Below are 16,665 nucleotides of genomic sequence, written 5' to 3'. Positions count from 1 at the left end.
TTTTTCAAAGTTCACGTCTTTTTTCCATTTTGCTGGAAATTTTCCCCTAATTCGAGAGGTGGAACGATTCAGTTCCATCAAACTACGTATGTTAACTGTTACCATGTCTCGTTAACTATTCACGAATTGAAGTAACAGTCAAGAGCCTTTGTTTGGTAGAACCAAAGTGTTCAGTCAGTGCACAGACTGCAATGTCTGCGGAACGTCAACAAAAACTGAATCTAGACGCGGAATTCATCCGGATGCCCTAATAATTAATAACATCTAGAATAATCCTGCTTCAGCTCCTGTCTACTCAACGATTCATTTACCAGCCTGGGGAGATTTTTAGTTTACGATAAAAAGGAACAGCTCTTTTCCGCCCTAGGTGATACTCTTTTATGCAACGCTAGAGTAATTTTTATCGAAAAATTCTCTCCGCATGCTTCACTCTACTTTGAGATTTATCTTAAGAAATTACCGTTCAAATCACAGTGAAAAAGATCCATTAATTATGGAAATTCTCATTTCAAATAATTAAAATAGAATGAGGCAGATGAGACAGAATTCTCTTTCCACTTAATTAAACTTCTCTTTATTCAGATTTCAAGTTTTTATTAATTTTCACCAATAAAAGGAACTGCTGGTCGATAAGTGATCGTTATCGGAATTGGACGACGCAGCAGCGATAAAATACCTTGGGGATACGGAAGTCTTTGAATCCACCGGGCAAACCCCATTATGGACAGACTAACGTCTCAACCATTCTATCAAGTCATTGCCTTTTTTCTTCCACAGACCTCCTCAATTCTCAACTGTTTGTCGTAAGGACGCGCGGGTTATTCCCAATGGAATTTTTTTTTCTTCATACTGTCGACGAGATTACCTTCACCCCGATCGATCAACCCTGCTTATTCCAACGACCTGTCCTCAAGCCTTTTTACCAGTATACATGTGTAGACGAGTACAGAAGAAACAAAGAGCTCCCTATCATCATCATGTTATGAATCAACCGGATGATGAATGAGAACCAAATGGAAAATTGCTCTAGTATTGCACATAACATAATTATTTTTGCTAACAGATGGGTAATATGCTTCGGGATACTAATTTGGCATATGATCCCCTCCTCTCATGTATAATTAATAAATTTATTGTTCATTCAACTTCATTTAAATGGAAAGGTTTTTATAACAATAATTGTCCGATTGTTTTCTTTTCCTTCCTCCCAACTCTTCCCTGAAATATTAACTTTATTTTCAGAATATGTGGATAGCATAAAATTAATTATGATTTATTTGCTACCATAATGGTGTAATGAATTATACTAATTAAACGTGCGGTCGGTAGTAACAAAGCATAATGATCGTTTGCATTTCAATCCCACAATTAAATGTAATTATCCTGTTTACCACCCCTCTATTTGAAATGAAATGATACAGAGAAAATTATTACATATAGAGAGAATGAAACTGTACAAAATTCTGCAGGAAATACCGGCGATATGGTTTTTTTGATTCGTCTAACTCAGCCAAAACCGTTACATAGGATTTATTTGGATAAATCTCGTTCGATGTTCAATATAACATCGGATCGAATTACATTGTATCATGAAAATTTGAAATTTTTTAAAAATCATCATACAATGTAGTCTATCATCAACAATGAACGTAAATATTATTGTCTGAAATAATAAACCAGAAAAATTTAATTGGTAAATACCCAACCAACGCCAAAATAATTGCAATAAAATTGTATCATGATAACACAACACTCGAAAATTTTTTTTTAAATCCATCCTCAATTCTCATACTAACAAAAATATTCACAATCGCAGAATGAGTTGAAGGAAATTATTGAAATTCCGAACAATTGAATCGTTTATAATAGGATCGAGCACCGATTCGAAAACTTTCAATTGTCCGGACTAGCCGGGTATTCCGATATTGTGAGCTATTCTAATATTAATCCCTCAATTATTCTCATGGTTACGGATTAATGTTGGTAATACAAACTTTGCCATACACCCAGGTATAGTCGAATAAGCGATAAATTTGTCTACATTAAGTTGGTGAGTGTCCAAATTGCTTATACTTCATGTATTTTGCAATTCACATCTGTCATTTAGACTAGTCAACAATCTATCGACTTGAAATATGGATATTATATTCATTTAACATAAAAAACCGTAGAAATAAGTTTATCTGTTGCAGATCTTGCATTACATTCAAGAAAAATCTTCAAAGACCCAACTTTTGGTTTTTAAATTTTAATAAAAATATTTCCATTGCTCCATTGCGGTCAATAAACTCCACCATCGAGACAACCACCACACGAATGAAAACTGCGCATACCCGAACGATATGTGGACCATAATTTATTCACGAATAAACTACCCCTTAGTAATTAAAAACTTTTATACCACAAGAATTTTATATTTTCCCTGCAGCTATCGGTTTTGATCTGACATGAAAATAACACAGGACTGTTTTTACAGTCTCGGTGAATGTCTAGACAGTCCTCATATAATAATTCCAAAAGGGCACTGATCCATCACGAGACGTGTTTTTTTTCTAAGTCAAGGTATGAGCAATTAACTAGTGAAGTATACAAAGGTGTAATGGGATCAACTTCAAACGGAGTCCGTTACATATCACCATCATGTTATATACCCTCTTCATGCTACTTTTATTTTACCTGCTTTCATTCCTTTGTATTTTCATTTTCTCGGAAAAGATTTCCAGGAAAATACAGCAGTGAGAAGGAGCATGATATAAATAGAGGAGACAAAAGATTATTTCTCAATTTTCTGAAAGGTACGAAATATGGCATTTTTTAATTAAAGGTACTTAATGAAACCTACAATCGTGAAACCCTCAGTTATGCCCTGGAGTCGGTCTTCCAGGATAAAATAAAAGACAACTCACACCAAAGTGTTTTGACATGAATAGACAACGTGAAACGCCTCTATTACATCAAAAGAGAATTCTTCGCTGCTCCCGTGATTCATTACTTATTAATAAACCGAGCGACAATAGTTTTGAAAAAACTACGTTTGATGCAATTAAATGCTCCAGCAATCCCTTTAGGATTTTCGTGGTGTGTACAGATTAATTGAAATTCGTCAATGGGAAAAGGTCGTAAACGACGAGAAGAGGGCAATAATTCATCGAAAAACAGTTAAAACCGGGTGGAAATAGAGAATGTCAATACCGTATCGTTAAATTGATACAGAATTAATAGGCGACGTGTACATGAATATCGCCACCAGTGCGCATCCAACTACTCTGTATTCATGGAATATTATGGCCTCACCTGCGAGGGATGACAGAGAAATGGTTGTTCTCGGGGTGAAGTTGATTGAGAATTCGAAATTCGTCAAGCTGAAGGAATTAAAATCGGAACAATTCGAACGCCGTTAGGTTTACGGAGTGAGACAACTCGACTCAACCCTAAATTTGAGAGAATTCTGGTGGGGTCACCAGAATTTTTATGGAACATTTCAATCCAAGTAATAATCAGAGATTTTCGAAAGACACGACTTCCACTTCGATTATTATGATATTGCTTATGTTAACGTCTGGCAATGGGATTTCTCTACGAAATTTCCATCCCCATTTGCCTCTAAGGAGATAAGTTTCAAATGCACTACCTACATTTATGTCTCCACTCGCATGTCACCAATTATTACGCTAAGTGGTTACCTATCCCTCTGCTTATCCAACGTAGTGTCACCTAGTTTCACTGACTAACAAGATTTATCAAAGATAGCTCTACTCAATCTCGAGCTTCAGAAGTGAGGATTAACGACGCATCAGAAGAAATTCAAAATATCGAATTTCAGGTGGAGTTGAGCTTCTTGAATTCGAGAACTTTGCAAAGTTTCTATATTAATTTTATAGCAACACTTGATCTGGATTAATATTAAAAATTCCAGCGACAGAAGTAGTGAAGCAACAAACTGTCAATCAATATTGATTTGTGAAAGCTGAAGACGTGTGTCAACCCCTTTATAGTTCAGCCAGATTTCCGCCATGTAGTAGTGTCTTGAAAAATATTCTTGACGTGACACATGAAAAAGCTTACGATTGTTATCAACGACGTTACATGAAATCTTTACATATTTCTCTATTGATCAATTAATTAATTTTTTAAATATCTAAGTGTGCAATTTCTGAATCTATACGCTACTGAAATAAGTTCCCATCACACGAAAAATATAAATTTAAACGTAAATGATTACAATAGCTTCATTGGAAAGCGAAATCACTTTTTAGGTGTTATTACGCACATGGTTTGTTGCGAATCTCGCAGTTACTATTTCGCGGTTTAACAGAAATACCATCAGCCATTGCATCAATACAATTTCCCGAAACTGATTGAAACATGAGTCGAACATAATCCTCGAAACATTGCACTTCGCGGATTTGAACGATAGCCCAACTGGAAAGAATGATCGTCGATAATCCCTTGAGTGCATTAAAATTGATGCACATCGTTCATGTTTTGCCTACGTAGCTACAAGGGAGATGAGAGCTCCGCAGATGGAACATCTTGAGTGCAAAGTCAATTCCACTAACGTAGAAGACTGACCAATAAAGTCCCTGCTATTAAACAATTACCCTCCAAACTTTCAACGATGAATGCATAATTTTTACCGACTAATAAACATGAATCCCCATATTGTTATTGACAAATCATTTAGGTTGTTACATATTCAACGAAATTCCAACGTCCAGAATCATACGCAATCATATTAATCATATTAAATGCAAAATACTGAACATTGTGAAAGGGTATGGATTCACAGAGAGAGAAATTGGATAAAAATGCCCGGAAAACGACTGCTGATCCGGTGATTCATCTCAACTTTTATCTCTCTGTATTATTCTGAATTGTAAAACTGGAAAATTGCAATCGAATATAATGTCGAATCCTCCCAATGAGTTTGAAAGTTTCGTTGTTTTATTGAGATATCAGTGATCACTCAACTAGAAAACTCAATTTCCCAGAATTCTAAAGAGTATTGAAGCACTTTAGAGAAAGCTTTCCTTTAAATTGAATCCAAATTTATAAAAATGAAAATTCACTGGAGAATATTCCATTTGGCAAATCGAATTATGAGATAACTATATTGACAGATAACTTTAAATGAATCCCGTTGATGGTTATTAAGATGGAGAATCACTTTAATTTATTAGATTAGCGAACTGGTAAATTTGGATGAGTCCATTGTTATACTTTCAGTTAGTACTTGTTGAACTAACTGGAAGTACAGTTGATGTCATATTCTCCCTGACTTCAGAATTTGTGTGCACTGGTTGCTCAATGGTGGCAGTAATATTCTTAGAATATCACAAAAAAAATGAAATATTTGTCAATCTGTGGTCAACTGACCAAAACTCAGCGATTCATTTTTTTATTGATTACAATTTAACCAGTAAAATGGTGCTTAAAATCTAACGAGTGTAACACCACGCCCACAGAACGAGTCATAAGAAGTTGAATTTCACAAAATTCTGATAGCAACCTGAACAACTTTAGTCTTCGCTTTTTGATGACCTCACAACTTAGGTTTGATGTGGGTAATCCTGGAAGTTTTCCCGATTCTAGAGACCAACCCCCCTAAAAACGCAGACATGAAAATTTTATTCTAGTAAATTCGTTCTTCTACGAAGTTTTCATGAAAATCTGACATTTTATGGAAGTAATTTGCAACCGTGAGTATGCATTCTGGTAGCAGAAACTTTAGCATGCCAAAAAATTTACAAATTTGAATAACTTTCTGGCTTTGATTTTGCTTATGATAAGGGAAATAATCTTGTTGGTGTATAGTCTAGTAGGAGGAGTGAGCTTGGATAGGTGTTGAAATAGGGTAGTAAGTTGCTGAATTTACGAGGCCTGAAATGTCTTGGGTTCGTATACAAGTTCCAGCGGAATTGTGACTGAGCCATGATATCAGAGACGATATTTAACAGTTTGCACTTTGAACAACTCGCAGGAAATATCAGAATGATGAAAATATTACACCCTCGTCTACATTTGTTGTAATGTTGTAAGTTGTTGTAAGTTTAAATTCAGTTTCAAATGGAAGCATTCATATATTTGTCAATAATCTTGGAAATTCGGGAAGATTGAATTTTTCACATGAATCAATTATTGATTTTGCAATTAAAGAGTCGATTGCCTGACATCAAAAGACTAGAACATCACATACACTCATAAGACGGTATGTTTTCAACTATTATCTCGATACGTTAATAATCAGTAATTAGCGAATCCTGGTAACAATTAAGAAACCCCTATCATGTAACTCAATGTCATCCTTGAATTCTTCAACTTTTTCTGTCTCCTCGCAATATCTATATCTATATTTCATTCAAAAGATTCTGATAAGTTGGAAAATACAAATCTACTTGTACGTAAAATCATTCTGCAACTTCAAATTATTTCTGGATCATTCAATTTGATTAAATAACGTGACCACAGCAATACAAAAAGTCCTAGTTCAACTTTTAGGTACATTACACTGAAACACGCTATTGTTCATATGCTACGAACACCCCACCACCAGTGAAGTAGATCATCGAAACTGTGCACGCCATCGTAACCTACAGAAGCAATAGTTTGTGCACACTTACAACAAGATAAAAAGCGAAATTTGGAGCTGGAAATCCTAACAGTTGGTGCACCGATAACAGCTCTGAACGGAAATAAATAAAATTGAAAAAATCAACGTATTGGTTCACTTTTTTCAATATAGAAATCCAATAGTTACGAGGAGAATATATAAGAGACCTAACGGGTTGAAAATCCTCGGGGGAGAATAGAGTCACTTCGATTGATCGCATTCTAGTTATAACATTAAAAATCCAGCTGTTAATTAATTGAATTATTCCTTTATTAATTTCCCTTGAAATTTGCTCCCCATCTAAATCTTCGAATCAATTTCTAATTTCGTGACTCTAAGATTTCTTCTATTTTCTTCAGCTCATGCTTCTCCATAGCACTTGGAACCGATTCGTTTATGAAAACAATCGCTCGAGTGATCTTTTAGTGATTCACGTAAAATAGACAAAAAAAGTGAAAAATGAGAACTCTAGTCGTAACATGAAAAAATATCCTCGTAAATTACAAACGAGTAAATGTAGAATATGAAAAACGTTATTGAAATATAGGACAATGTGGAGCGTAATTCACGCTTCACTTTTATGTGCAAAATCCTTTTCAAAAAATATAAAAAAGAACTCCATAAAAGTATTGTTCCTTTAGGTTTTTCCGTGTATTGATTATCACAGAATAGGTGAGGTGTCCCTGAAAATTGCAGCAAATGAGCGAAGTGAAACTCATAGAAAATGTTTTCCGAGTAATAAACTTTTCATATTTCCAGTTGGACTGATTAACGTAATTGTCTAGCTATGTAATGATTCATTTGAAAATATGTCTGTGTCCCTGCGGAAATTAGAGTTTGTCTGTAAAGTTTTTCGAGTTTCCAACCTATTTACTCATTCATTCCTTCATTAAATTAGTCAGAACAATAACCTCCTTGAGTGGAGGGTCCATGGAAAGGAATATGCTGGCTCGAAAGGTTGCTATATCAATCATGACGAGATCGGTATTCATTTTATACCGAAAAGGAGGTGAGCAAACATGAACTGAACGTTTCAACTTGGTTTCTGGAATTTCAACCCTCTGAGAATGTGGTATTCCTTCGCGCGTGGGGACCCCGAATCATTTTAAGTTCTTTGAAAGTTACTTTCACCAACTATTTCAGAATCCAGAAATTGACAGCTTTATCCGGCGCATGAAGAATACGTTCTTTTGTCAGGGGATCTGTTCGCTTTGATCCAATGTAATAGAATTGATTTTTTACAGTGACTCATCTGCATGATAGATTTAAGCTGCGGTAATTTAGAAATTTCCAGCATTTTTCCTTAAACTGGATTTGACGGAATCGGCCCATGAGATATTTATCAAAAATATAAATATCATACAATAAAAATACCCTACCAATAATAACGATGATTTACCTATCACTAGAACCGTTCGTTGTCAATAACAGCCACCACTTTCTCATTCGTGCTCATTAACGTACATTTACACTACCCCAGCTGTAGCGTCTCAAGTTGAGGTCCTCAGACTTTCATGAAGAAGGGGTCAAGAGTGTTTAACTTTTATCCCTAGCACATACATCTATTAATGTAAAACGGTATCCAAAACTCCCGTGTGGAAGAGGATTTTTTTTCAAATTAATCATCCAATGTCCAATAATATTAATAAAATTCCTTTGTTTCTACGGTTATTTTACTACCTCATTCTGTGGCGGTACCATAACCCTACTCACACCGTCATTTATATAAAAATGGACTGGATCATCCGTAAATAAAGGTAGAATCTTCCCTTCTAGGCCCAACCCAAACCGGAAGCTCATAAATCATCCATACATTCCAGTTATTTAATCTTTCAGGAAAACAGGCTGTAATATCCTCGAGAAAAAGTAAAACACTCCCAGGTTGGTTTGACTCATCCATATTTTTTTTGCGGGTACTGGGAAATCAATAAGACCTTAACATTTTTTATCAAAAACCGGAACCAGCGAATAAAATTTTAAAAAATAAATTGGCACTTTCCTTTGCCTAAATGCCTTTCGTCCTAAGTGAAATGCCTAATTGATATTTACTTTTGTTCAAAATTTCACCCCCTCCCTCGTCATTGTTAATTTACCCCTGAGAATCATACGCTCTCACAATGATCCACCAAACCTTTGTTATTTACGCTCCTTTCTCCTCTTCGTCAGAAACAAAAAAACAACTAATGCAAGGAGGAATGTAATGAGGGAGGGAAAGAAAGAACGGAGTTTCATTTCATCTTACTTGAGCATGTTCCCTCGTCCAATACCTCCGGTGGGCAAAGATTCTTAATGACACACTGGAGGCCAACCGCACAACTACCAGAAAATCCAAACAATCCGCCGCAAGGCTCACCCTCGACACGCGCACAAACTTTGCAGCATCTAATAATGACAAAAAGCACAACATAATTTAGGACAGAATAAAATTTTATTGCCACTGATCTTTGCACATCTGCTGAACACCTATTCCCTCTCCACATCTCGCCCCTCTGTACTTTTGCCTTGTAATGATACCGTGAAGTAATAATAATAATGGAAAATTGTTGGCTATGAGAGATAAAAAAGCAATACAGCCAACATTTTGCTCAATTTTTATCTCTTAGTTTACTTTGTTTTTTTTTTGACAAAGCAAGTCGGGGATTTTCCACGTTGCCAGGTATAAAAATTTTCATGAGAAAATCGGAATACAGAGAGACGAGAGGGCAAAAAGTAGAATAAGGGGCGCGGATATAGACCCTTGAAAAATAATATCACGAGAATTTTCTGACAAATGTATACGATCCACTTGACTTGCCCGGAAAAACAATATCGATGAGAATGATATAAATTTTATTTCATTTTATTTTACTCGTGTTCTTTCGCTCTGTCACTTCTATTCTTTTTTTTTTTGCTTGATTTTGTTATGGAGTTGGTGGCGAGAATCTTGAGAGTAACAGTTGTCAAAAGGAAAATGGAAGAGAAACAATCAACGAATGCACTTTGTTCCATCTTCTATTAATATCAAGGAGATTCTTAAAAGAAAGAGCTTGACGGTGAGAAAAATGGGAGCGAAAAAGTTTAAAGTTGAAAATTAAAATTTTAACGTGAATTGGTTAGCACAAAAGACTCTATTCATATCAAAAAGTCTCACGAGGAGAAAAATCAAGAGAATTAATTAGTAGCACATTTTGTCATCTACGTCAAATCACTAGGGGTAAATTCGGGGAGGACGTTGAGATCCTTATTTCTGTAGTGAAGTGGTAAACGAAGGTAAGTACATTCTCCATCATTATTTATTTGACATGGGATATCCATTTCTCTCAATTTTTCAAGGTTGAAATTCGCCACAAACTCATAACATCAAGACTTCATATGACGCTGAAACCGAAATTTCACCCTGAAAAATAAATATTTTAGTCAAATATTCATCTGAGAAGTATTCATTTTTGCAACATTATATTACTTTTTGATGGATTTTTGATGTTCATAATTGTTGAAGGGGGCAACTCCCGAATCCTTCACCTTTAAAGCAACACAATTAAAATAACTCTAACCTATCCGGATTATAACGATTGCCAAGTAAGAAATAAGATATCAATAAAATAAATACTTCTCCAAAGTAAATAGATAATTCCCAAAAGTAATATGCAGAGTGAAAAATTTTCAACAGCCAACTTTAGTCATAGAAGTAAATATTTACAACAATAAAAAAACATGTTTACCTGCACGGATCCCAAGTGAGACCACCCGGGCAATCCTCCTCAGTCAAAACATCACATTCTAATGGCGAACACACACAAGACAAAGCTCTTGCAACGGCCAGCGACAGTACAATAATTCCACTGATTAAAATCAACGATGCCCGCATATTTGTTAACGCCCAACCAAAGAAAAAAGGCTGAAAACAAAATTTGGCCTTTCAACACCCCCCGTGTTCCAGTCTCACTTCACCAACGATGTTATCAGTATCTCCAGGATCGCGTGGACGCATTTGCTTCAATGAAATAACACCGCACACGCACGTGCCTTTTTTGTTTATAAAAATAGCACTTGGAAAATACCGAAAACTGCAGTTATTTATTCTCTATTGTCCTTTAGTAAACTGACACCGAAAGTCAACTCCAGTCACTCGTCAGTTTAACCGTTTCATTTCGACATGTTTGTGTCCAGTTTCCCAACTGAAAATCGAGAGCTCGTGATGTACGATAATCACCGAGTTTCCGTGGAGTCTGAATCGGTCGATAACCACTACGTCGTTCACGATATGCAGATTTATACCAGGATAGATTTATCAGCAAATTCTATCCACGTGTGTCCCTATTACACTTCGAACACATTCGTATGATTTTCCGAATTCCTCACGATTACGTTGAACAACAAAAAAGCAAAAGCTCGGACTACAATAAGAGCAGTGGAATTAATTATTCTTCTGTTTGTGTTGTCGCGATTTTTCGGTGTTTTCTAGGGAATTTTCGTGATTTTATGTACGAAAGGAATCTGAAAAAATCACTCACGATCCGGGAGCTAGGTTGAGTTTGCACTACTCGGTACGGAGAGTGAAGGCGCACTGAGTGGAGCAAAGCGCGTGAGACGCCACTAGGTTATTCGAAGCGTCGTGTTGAATACGTACATTCCTCCTCGGGGGGCGCGTCGGCGCCCTTCGACACTTTTCAACGCAGACATTCGACGGATTCTCACCGGCAATTTTCTTCGTCAGTGACTTTCAAAAGACTTATGGTTCTTATTTTTCGCGTCTCCCCCTTTCTCCCACGGTAGACGTGTGTAGTAATGCTGATAGGGTAAACAACACTTGAAACTTATTTCTGAAAGGTGAGTTTTTTTGAGAGGATAAATTGAATTTCTCTTGTGAAATTACTGAAGCGTTTATCGAATACGCTTTTTCCCTGCTATTTGAGGTCTTTATGCGGCCAAAAGGATGGAAAATTTTATGGTACAGACGGATGTGGGAATTTCACGGGGAAAAAAAATGTCGTGTTTAGAGAAACAATAGAACTGGGATTGTTCATGAAAAAGTAGGACACTTCTGAGTGGGGGAAGCTCGATTGCAGCGCCCAGTAGCCATTAGTTTTATGCTAAACTTTTATTTCACCTATGTTTTCTGTGTCAGGAAAGGACCATCGACTTTACCACAATTAACGTGGAGGTGAACACCGGGAGGTGATTGAAATCTGAGGAAAAACGTTCAATCGAGAGAGCAGGGTGAGTAAAAAATTAATTCTGCCAATTGAATTTATTTCCAACGAGGATTTATGCTGGGATTTGTACACGAGAGAACATTTCGAGAAAAATTACACGGGTAGAATGGATTTGTTGTTACAGACCAATGGATTTTGGTTGCAGGTTAGAGTCCATTTGATCCCACCAAACGGTCATTCATTAATAATTCACGAATTTTGTTTGAAATAAATTAATCGTTCCATCAGTGTAGAGGAACCACTCAGAGAAAAATCACAGAATGAACTCTCATCTCGTGTTGGAGAAAAATTATGGCTTCGTCTATGAATATGTTCGACAATAGCTTATAAAATATGAATCGAGGCAATAGTTCAGAAGTCACATATGATGCAACCCAACCTGTGGTGAAATATCCTTGAGTATCATATGTCGAAAGAATATAGTTACAGAGTTTAATGTTTGGTTCAATGCCTTGTATGTTCCAATCATTGTCTAAAAATTCTTGATTCCGTTATCATGCTTGGAGACGAAAATAGAACACCTGAAAAAGTTGGTCTGGAGGCAAAAGCGTTTAACAAATTAATTCTCCTTCAAAAAAAACGATTCCCTGGCCAATTTTCTTCTCACCATGACCTCACAATTATTGCCGCTGCAACAAATTGCAGTTCCCTCCCAATATTTCCATTTGTTTGTTCTTTGTTGAATCAACGAAACCGACAATACTGTGGTGGTTCTGGGCACGTGATTCGTGAACATGTTTGAACTTTCCACAGAGTGTAATGTGAAACTTTACACATTCCTCGGTTGATTTAATGCTATAAAATCTTCCCTTTACTATTCCCTAGGCATCACATTACTTCCAACATTTATAACCCAAAATATTTCAAAATCATTTGCAGCAGAAATACTCTCCATCTGCGTTACGCCCGCGACCTTGGTCAATAGAGCAACTCCAATCAATAAATCCATTGGCTGTTGAATATTACGAACCCCCCAGTGAGCGAGTGAACTCGCGCTTCATCTTCCAAGCGATTAGAAAATTCTTACGATTGACCTGGCGAATAGATTCCCCCGGGACCTCTGTCCTCCCTCATCCACCCAACACACGCTCTGATAGTTGAAACATGGAAGAGGTAAAATGTGCAATAAAATATCGTGGAAAATTCACTTGAAAATCCACGAATAAGGAGTATAACCCAAACCGTAAACTCCACTGCTAGTAGTAACACTGTATTTTAAGTCAGACAGTGAACACTCTGAGATTGGAACACGAGTGGCAATAACTTCTGCTTCAAATTGAGAAGTTAAAAATTCCGCAATAATCTCATCGTTTCAACAAAAGAAAAAGCAACTTTGCTCTCTATCATTACAGTCAGTTTTACGCTGTTTTTAAAAACCATTTTTTGCTCCACCAGATTGTCCAGATAAGCCGGGGGAATGTATTTCCATCAACCTCAGCACAGGGAGAGACAAAATGGATAATTTAATGGAACTGCGCAAGGAGAAAGAGGAAAAACAACTACAACAGGAGGGGTAAGGTAGGAAACAAAACAAAGAGAAACTATACGTAAATGTATCCTGACTAAACTCAATTACCCCTCGATCCCTTTAGTCTCGGCGAAATGGTTCTTGGGTTATTTCCACTCCTATCTTTGCGTGCATAGATACAATGATGGGTAAACACATTGGGTATGGGGATGGAAAAGGGGTAGGGCTGAAGGGAGGGTTTGAAAAAAGAAAACGAGAGAATAGGAAGGGACAGAAATTCAAAGGGAACTACAGCTAGGAGTCCAGGATTGCATGGAGGGATACTAAAGACAGCTATATCCATTCGCCTGCGGCTGGAGGATTGTCTCTCACGCCTTTTATACTCAGAAAAACAGTTTATTTCGTATTACTCTCGTCCTTCTGTATCGCGTATATAAATATAATCTTCTTGATTCTCCGCGCTATTCTGCAGTGTAGCTTGTCATATTTGTGGAAATAGCAGCAAAATCAGTAAATATTTTTCTCTTTTTTCTACATGAAGGCGGGGGATATAAAATGAAAAAAAAATGTTGAGGGATTACACTGCATGGCTCGGATACCCTGAGCGCTGACATGACAGCCAGATGGGAAAACGGAAATACGATTGTACTTTACTGATGCTGCTCGTGCATCATGAAAGAGGCGGCAACGTGATAATACCAAAAACAGAAATTGAAGATTTTGTAGATTTTTAAGCTAGTGAACTGTGGTCATAACGGAGGGGGTGTGGCAATAGCAAAAATGGAAATAATGCTGGAAGTTTTGCTGATACGTTTTTATTTGTTTCACTAGGGGATGGTTATGTTTAATTTCGGAGTGAAAGCATTCTAATGCTTTGCATTTTTTCTCGGAGTGAAAGCTTTGTTGTCGTAATAGTTTTCAGTCTATTATTCTAATTTTGAGGGAAAAATACTGTCATATGGGCTACTCACTTGGAAAATTACTCGACCTTTCGTTTGGAATCAATGAAAAAATCGCCAGAAATTACTGGAAATTCAATTATTTTCATTTCTTTATCCAGGGAATCAGTATTTTTAGGACATACAAAGACATAGGTTTCTGCTGGAGATGAGAAACAATAGAAATATTGCAGAACCGTTCAGATAAACTCAGACGAAGATTAAAATTTCAGTTGCACAGGAACTATAGTTTAGACATAACCATCAATAGAATATCAATAGTTTTATGCGTCTGTTTTTTAGGTAAATATATGCAAATACCTGAACAGCTTGTTGTTAGGTTTAATACACATTATTATTTCTCAAAATGTACAAAAATAACATTTGTAAGTTAGATCATGTATATGCATATGAATACGTTATCTCCATTCGGTTGGTGGGTTGATGTAATTCTAGACAAACTTGGAAGAAAAATCTAATCAAATGGAAAATCAAATTATTCCAAGATCTTGCTGCTGTTAGTGATTACATTAGAATTTCAATTCGCGATAGATTGGAGCCACACTTTCCGCGATCTGAAGTTTACCGGAGGGAAGTATTATTTGTGGGAACTGAGAGAGATCTATTCTGCTCGAAAAAATTTGTTGACTCCATTTCATAAAAATTATTCGATACCTAGCGTGACGAACTTCGGTGCCAATAAGAGGCGTAGGTGTGACAGAATCTCAATATTTTCAATTTAATTCGAGGTAGTGTGTATCCATACTTTTTAATGTAGGATTGAGTATAAAGAGATTGATAAAATGTTTTAATTCAACTCTCATTCTGTCTCAGTTTTATAAATCGAAGTACCAGCGGCCCAAAATCTTGAATCAAGTCATCATTGAGTTACAATCGTTATCGAAACTTTTATAATTGTGAACACAGCCAGTAATTGAGGAATTCAGGTGAAATATTTATTGTCCCGAGACTTCAATGCTGAATCACCTCGGCTGTATTTAGTATATTGCAGCTAGTGGGAGTACTGGAATTATTCAGAATATAGGAGTTTATTTCATTGTGTACATAATGCATAGAAACGTACTGAATAATCAGAGGTAATCAGTTTATGAATGACATCCAATAACGAGAATGAGGGGATTTGATGAGATTATGAATCACTATTGCGGAATCAAGTGCACTCTAATACCACGATTAGAATTTATATTACGTCTTAGGATCCTACTTGACACAAAATTATTTTCTTACAGTAGGTCACCGCCCTAACTTGACATTTTACTTTTGACAATTTCGTTGGAGTCCAAAGAGGTGATCCATTAAGATGGTACATTAATTAGATCGAGTGGATGGATGAAAATAGAAATAGAATTTTATGAACATAGTTGACTATTCTGATGCTACTTATCCCCCGGCGTCATTACCATAATGATCTTTGGAGATGGATTGTAAATTTTCAAACCGTCGGAATACAGTCGGAGGAGATATTTGATCCGGGTTTCAGTGCGAAGAATGATTTATATTTATCCCTGCGGTAAAAAGCGTACAAATTACATGGTTGTAAATTTATCTCACTAATTCCGTTGATGTTCAATTTTTTCTCATCACTCATTCCTACAAATACCGAGTGTTCGCGAACTATAGAAGAGTGAAACAATAACGAATCCCTTCACAGTTCGCTCACCTCTAACAAGAGAGTACGAAAAAAGTAAAATTTCACGGAGATAGAAGAAAACGAAAAAAAAAACGTAACCACTCTACTAAATCCTTTTATACGTTTTATACGATTGGGGGATTTTTCAAGGGTTGAGCGAAAACTTTTTTAGAATTCGTCAGGGATATGGAAACGGGTATTGGATCGATGGTAGAACGTCGGCCATTAATTTGAATAAAATATCGGATTCGCCAAGATATCCTCTCGAACCTTATATATGCGGATTGATCCTGAATATATCGCGTAAAAAAAGTACGGAAAGAAAGATGAGGAGTAAAATGCTCGCCATGAGTTAAATTACTCGGGCAAAAAAAAAAGAATAGAGCAGAGAATAAATGAAAGATAAATAATGGCACAAATTGCCAATCAGTTTGCTGAAAAAAATGTAGAGGAAAAGAAATTTCATTCGCTCTATATTTATAACAGTGGACGAGTTTTTTCGTTGCGAATCCGCTGTACCTAACTAGGGAATCAAACCAACGCAATAGCTACTCAGTTTGCATCCGAATAAGCTCTAGCGTCGCCAGCAGTTCTTCCCAACGGTAATTCAATTGAGAAACTGAATAGACCACTTCGTTTCATTCGGCTTGAAAATAATTATATGTCTGTCCAATCTACTCGTTTCTCTTCCTCCTTTTATCTCAACTTCAGTTGCCTACGAAATTAAATGCTACTTTCCCCCGTCCATTTTAATTTTTTTTCCTTCCCTCCTTGTTTCCTCCTCCACCACCTGCAATTCAAAT

At 36.4% G+C, this 16,665-nt stretch overlaps 1 protein-coding gene across 2 annotated transcripts in view; it reads right to left on the bottom strand.

The window, feature by feature from the left end:
* The window catches only part of LOC135172599 (cysteine-rich motor neuron 1 protein), a 131,534-nt gene extending 120,397 nt beyond the window's left edge, over positions 1-11,137 (bottom strand). The window contains exons 1-2 of one of the 2 annotated variants that reach the window (XM_064138752.1): positions 10,312-11,137; positions 8,853-8,992 (exon numbers count right to left, since the gene is read on the bottom strand). In XM_064138752.1, coding sequence (XP_063994822.1) covers positions 8,853-8,992; positions 10,312-10,457 — 286 coding nt within the window. In that variant the 5' untranslated portion in view covers positions 10,458-11,137. The remainder of the gene's footprint in view (positions 1-8,852; positions 8,993-10,311) is intronic. The other variant, XM_064138751.1, reaches the window with a different exon arrangement.
* Between the last annotated feature and the right edge of the window lie 5,528 nt (positions 11,138-16,665).

The sequence above is a fragment of the Diachasmimorpha longicaudata genome, chromosome 2, assembly GCF_034640455.1.
Source record: "Diachasmimorpha longicaudata isolate KC_UGA_2023 chromosome 2, iyDiaLong2, whole genome shotgun sequence".
Taxonomy (NCBI): domain Eukaryota; kingdom Metazoa; phylum Arthropoda; class Insecta; order Hymenoptera; family Braconidae; genus Diachasmimorpha; species Diachasmimorpha longicaudata.
Note: the sequence above shows the minus strand (reverse complement) of the source record. Positions and strands in the feature narration are given on the sequence as shown.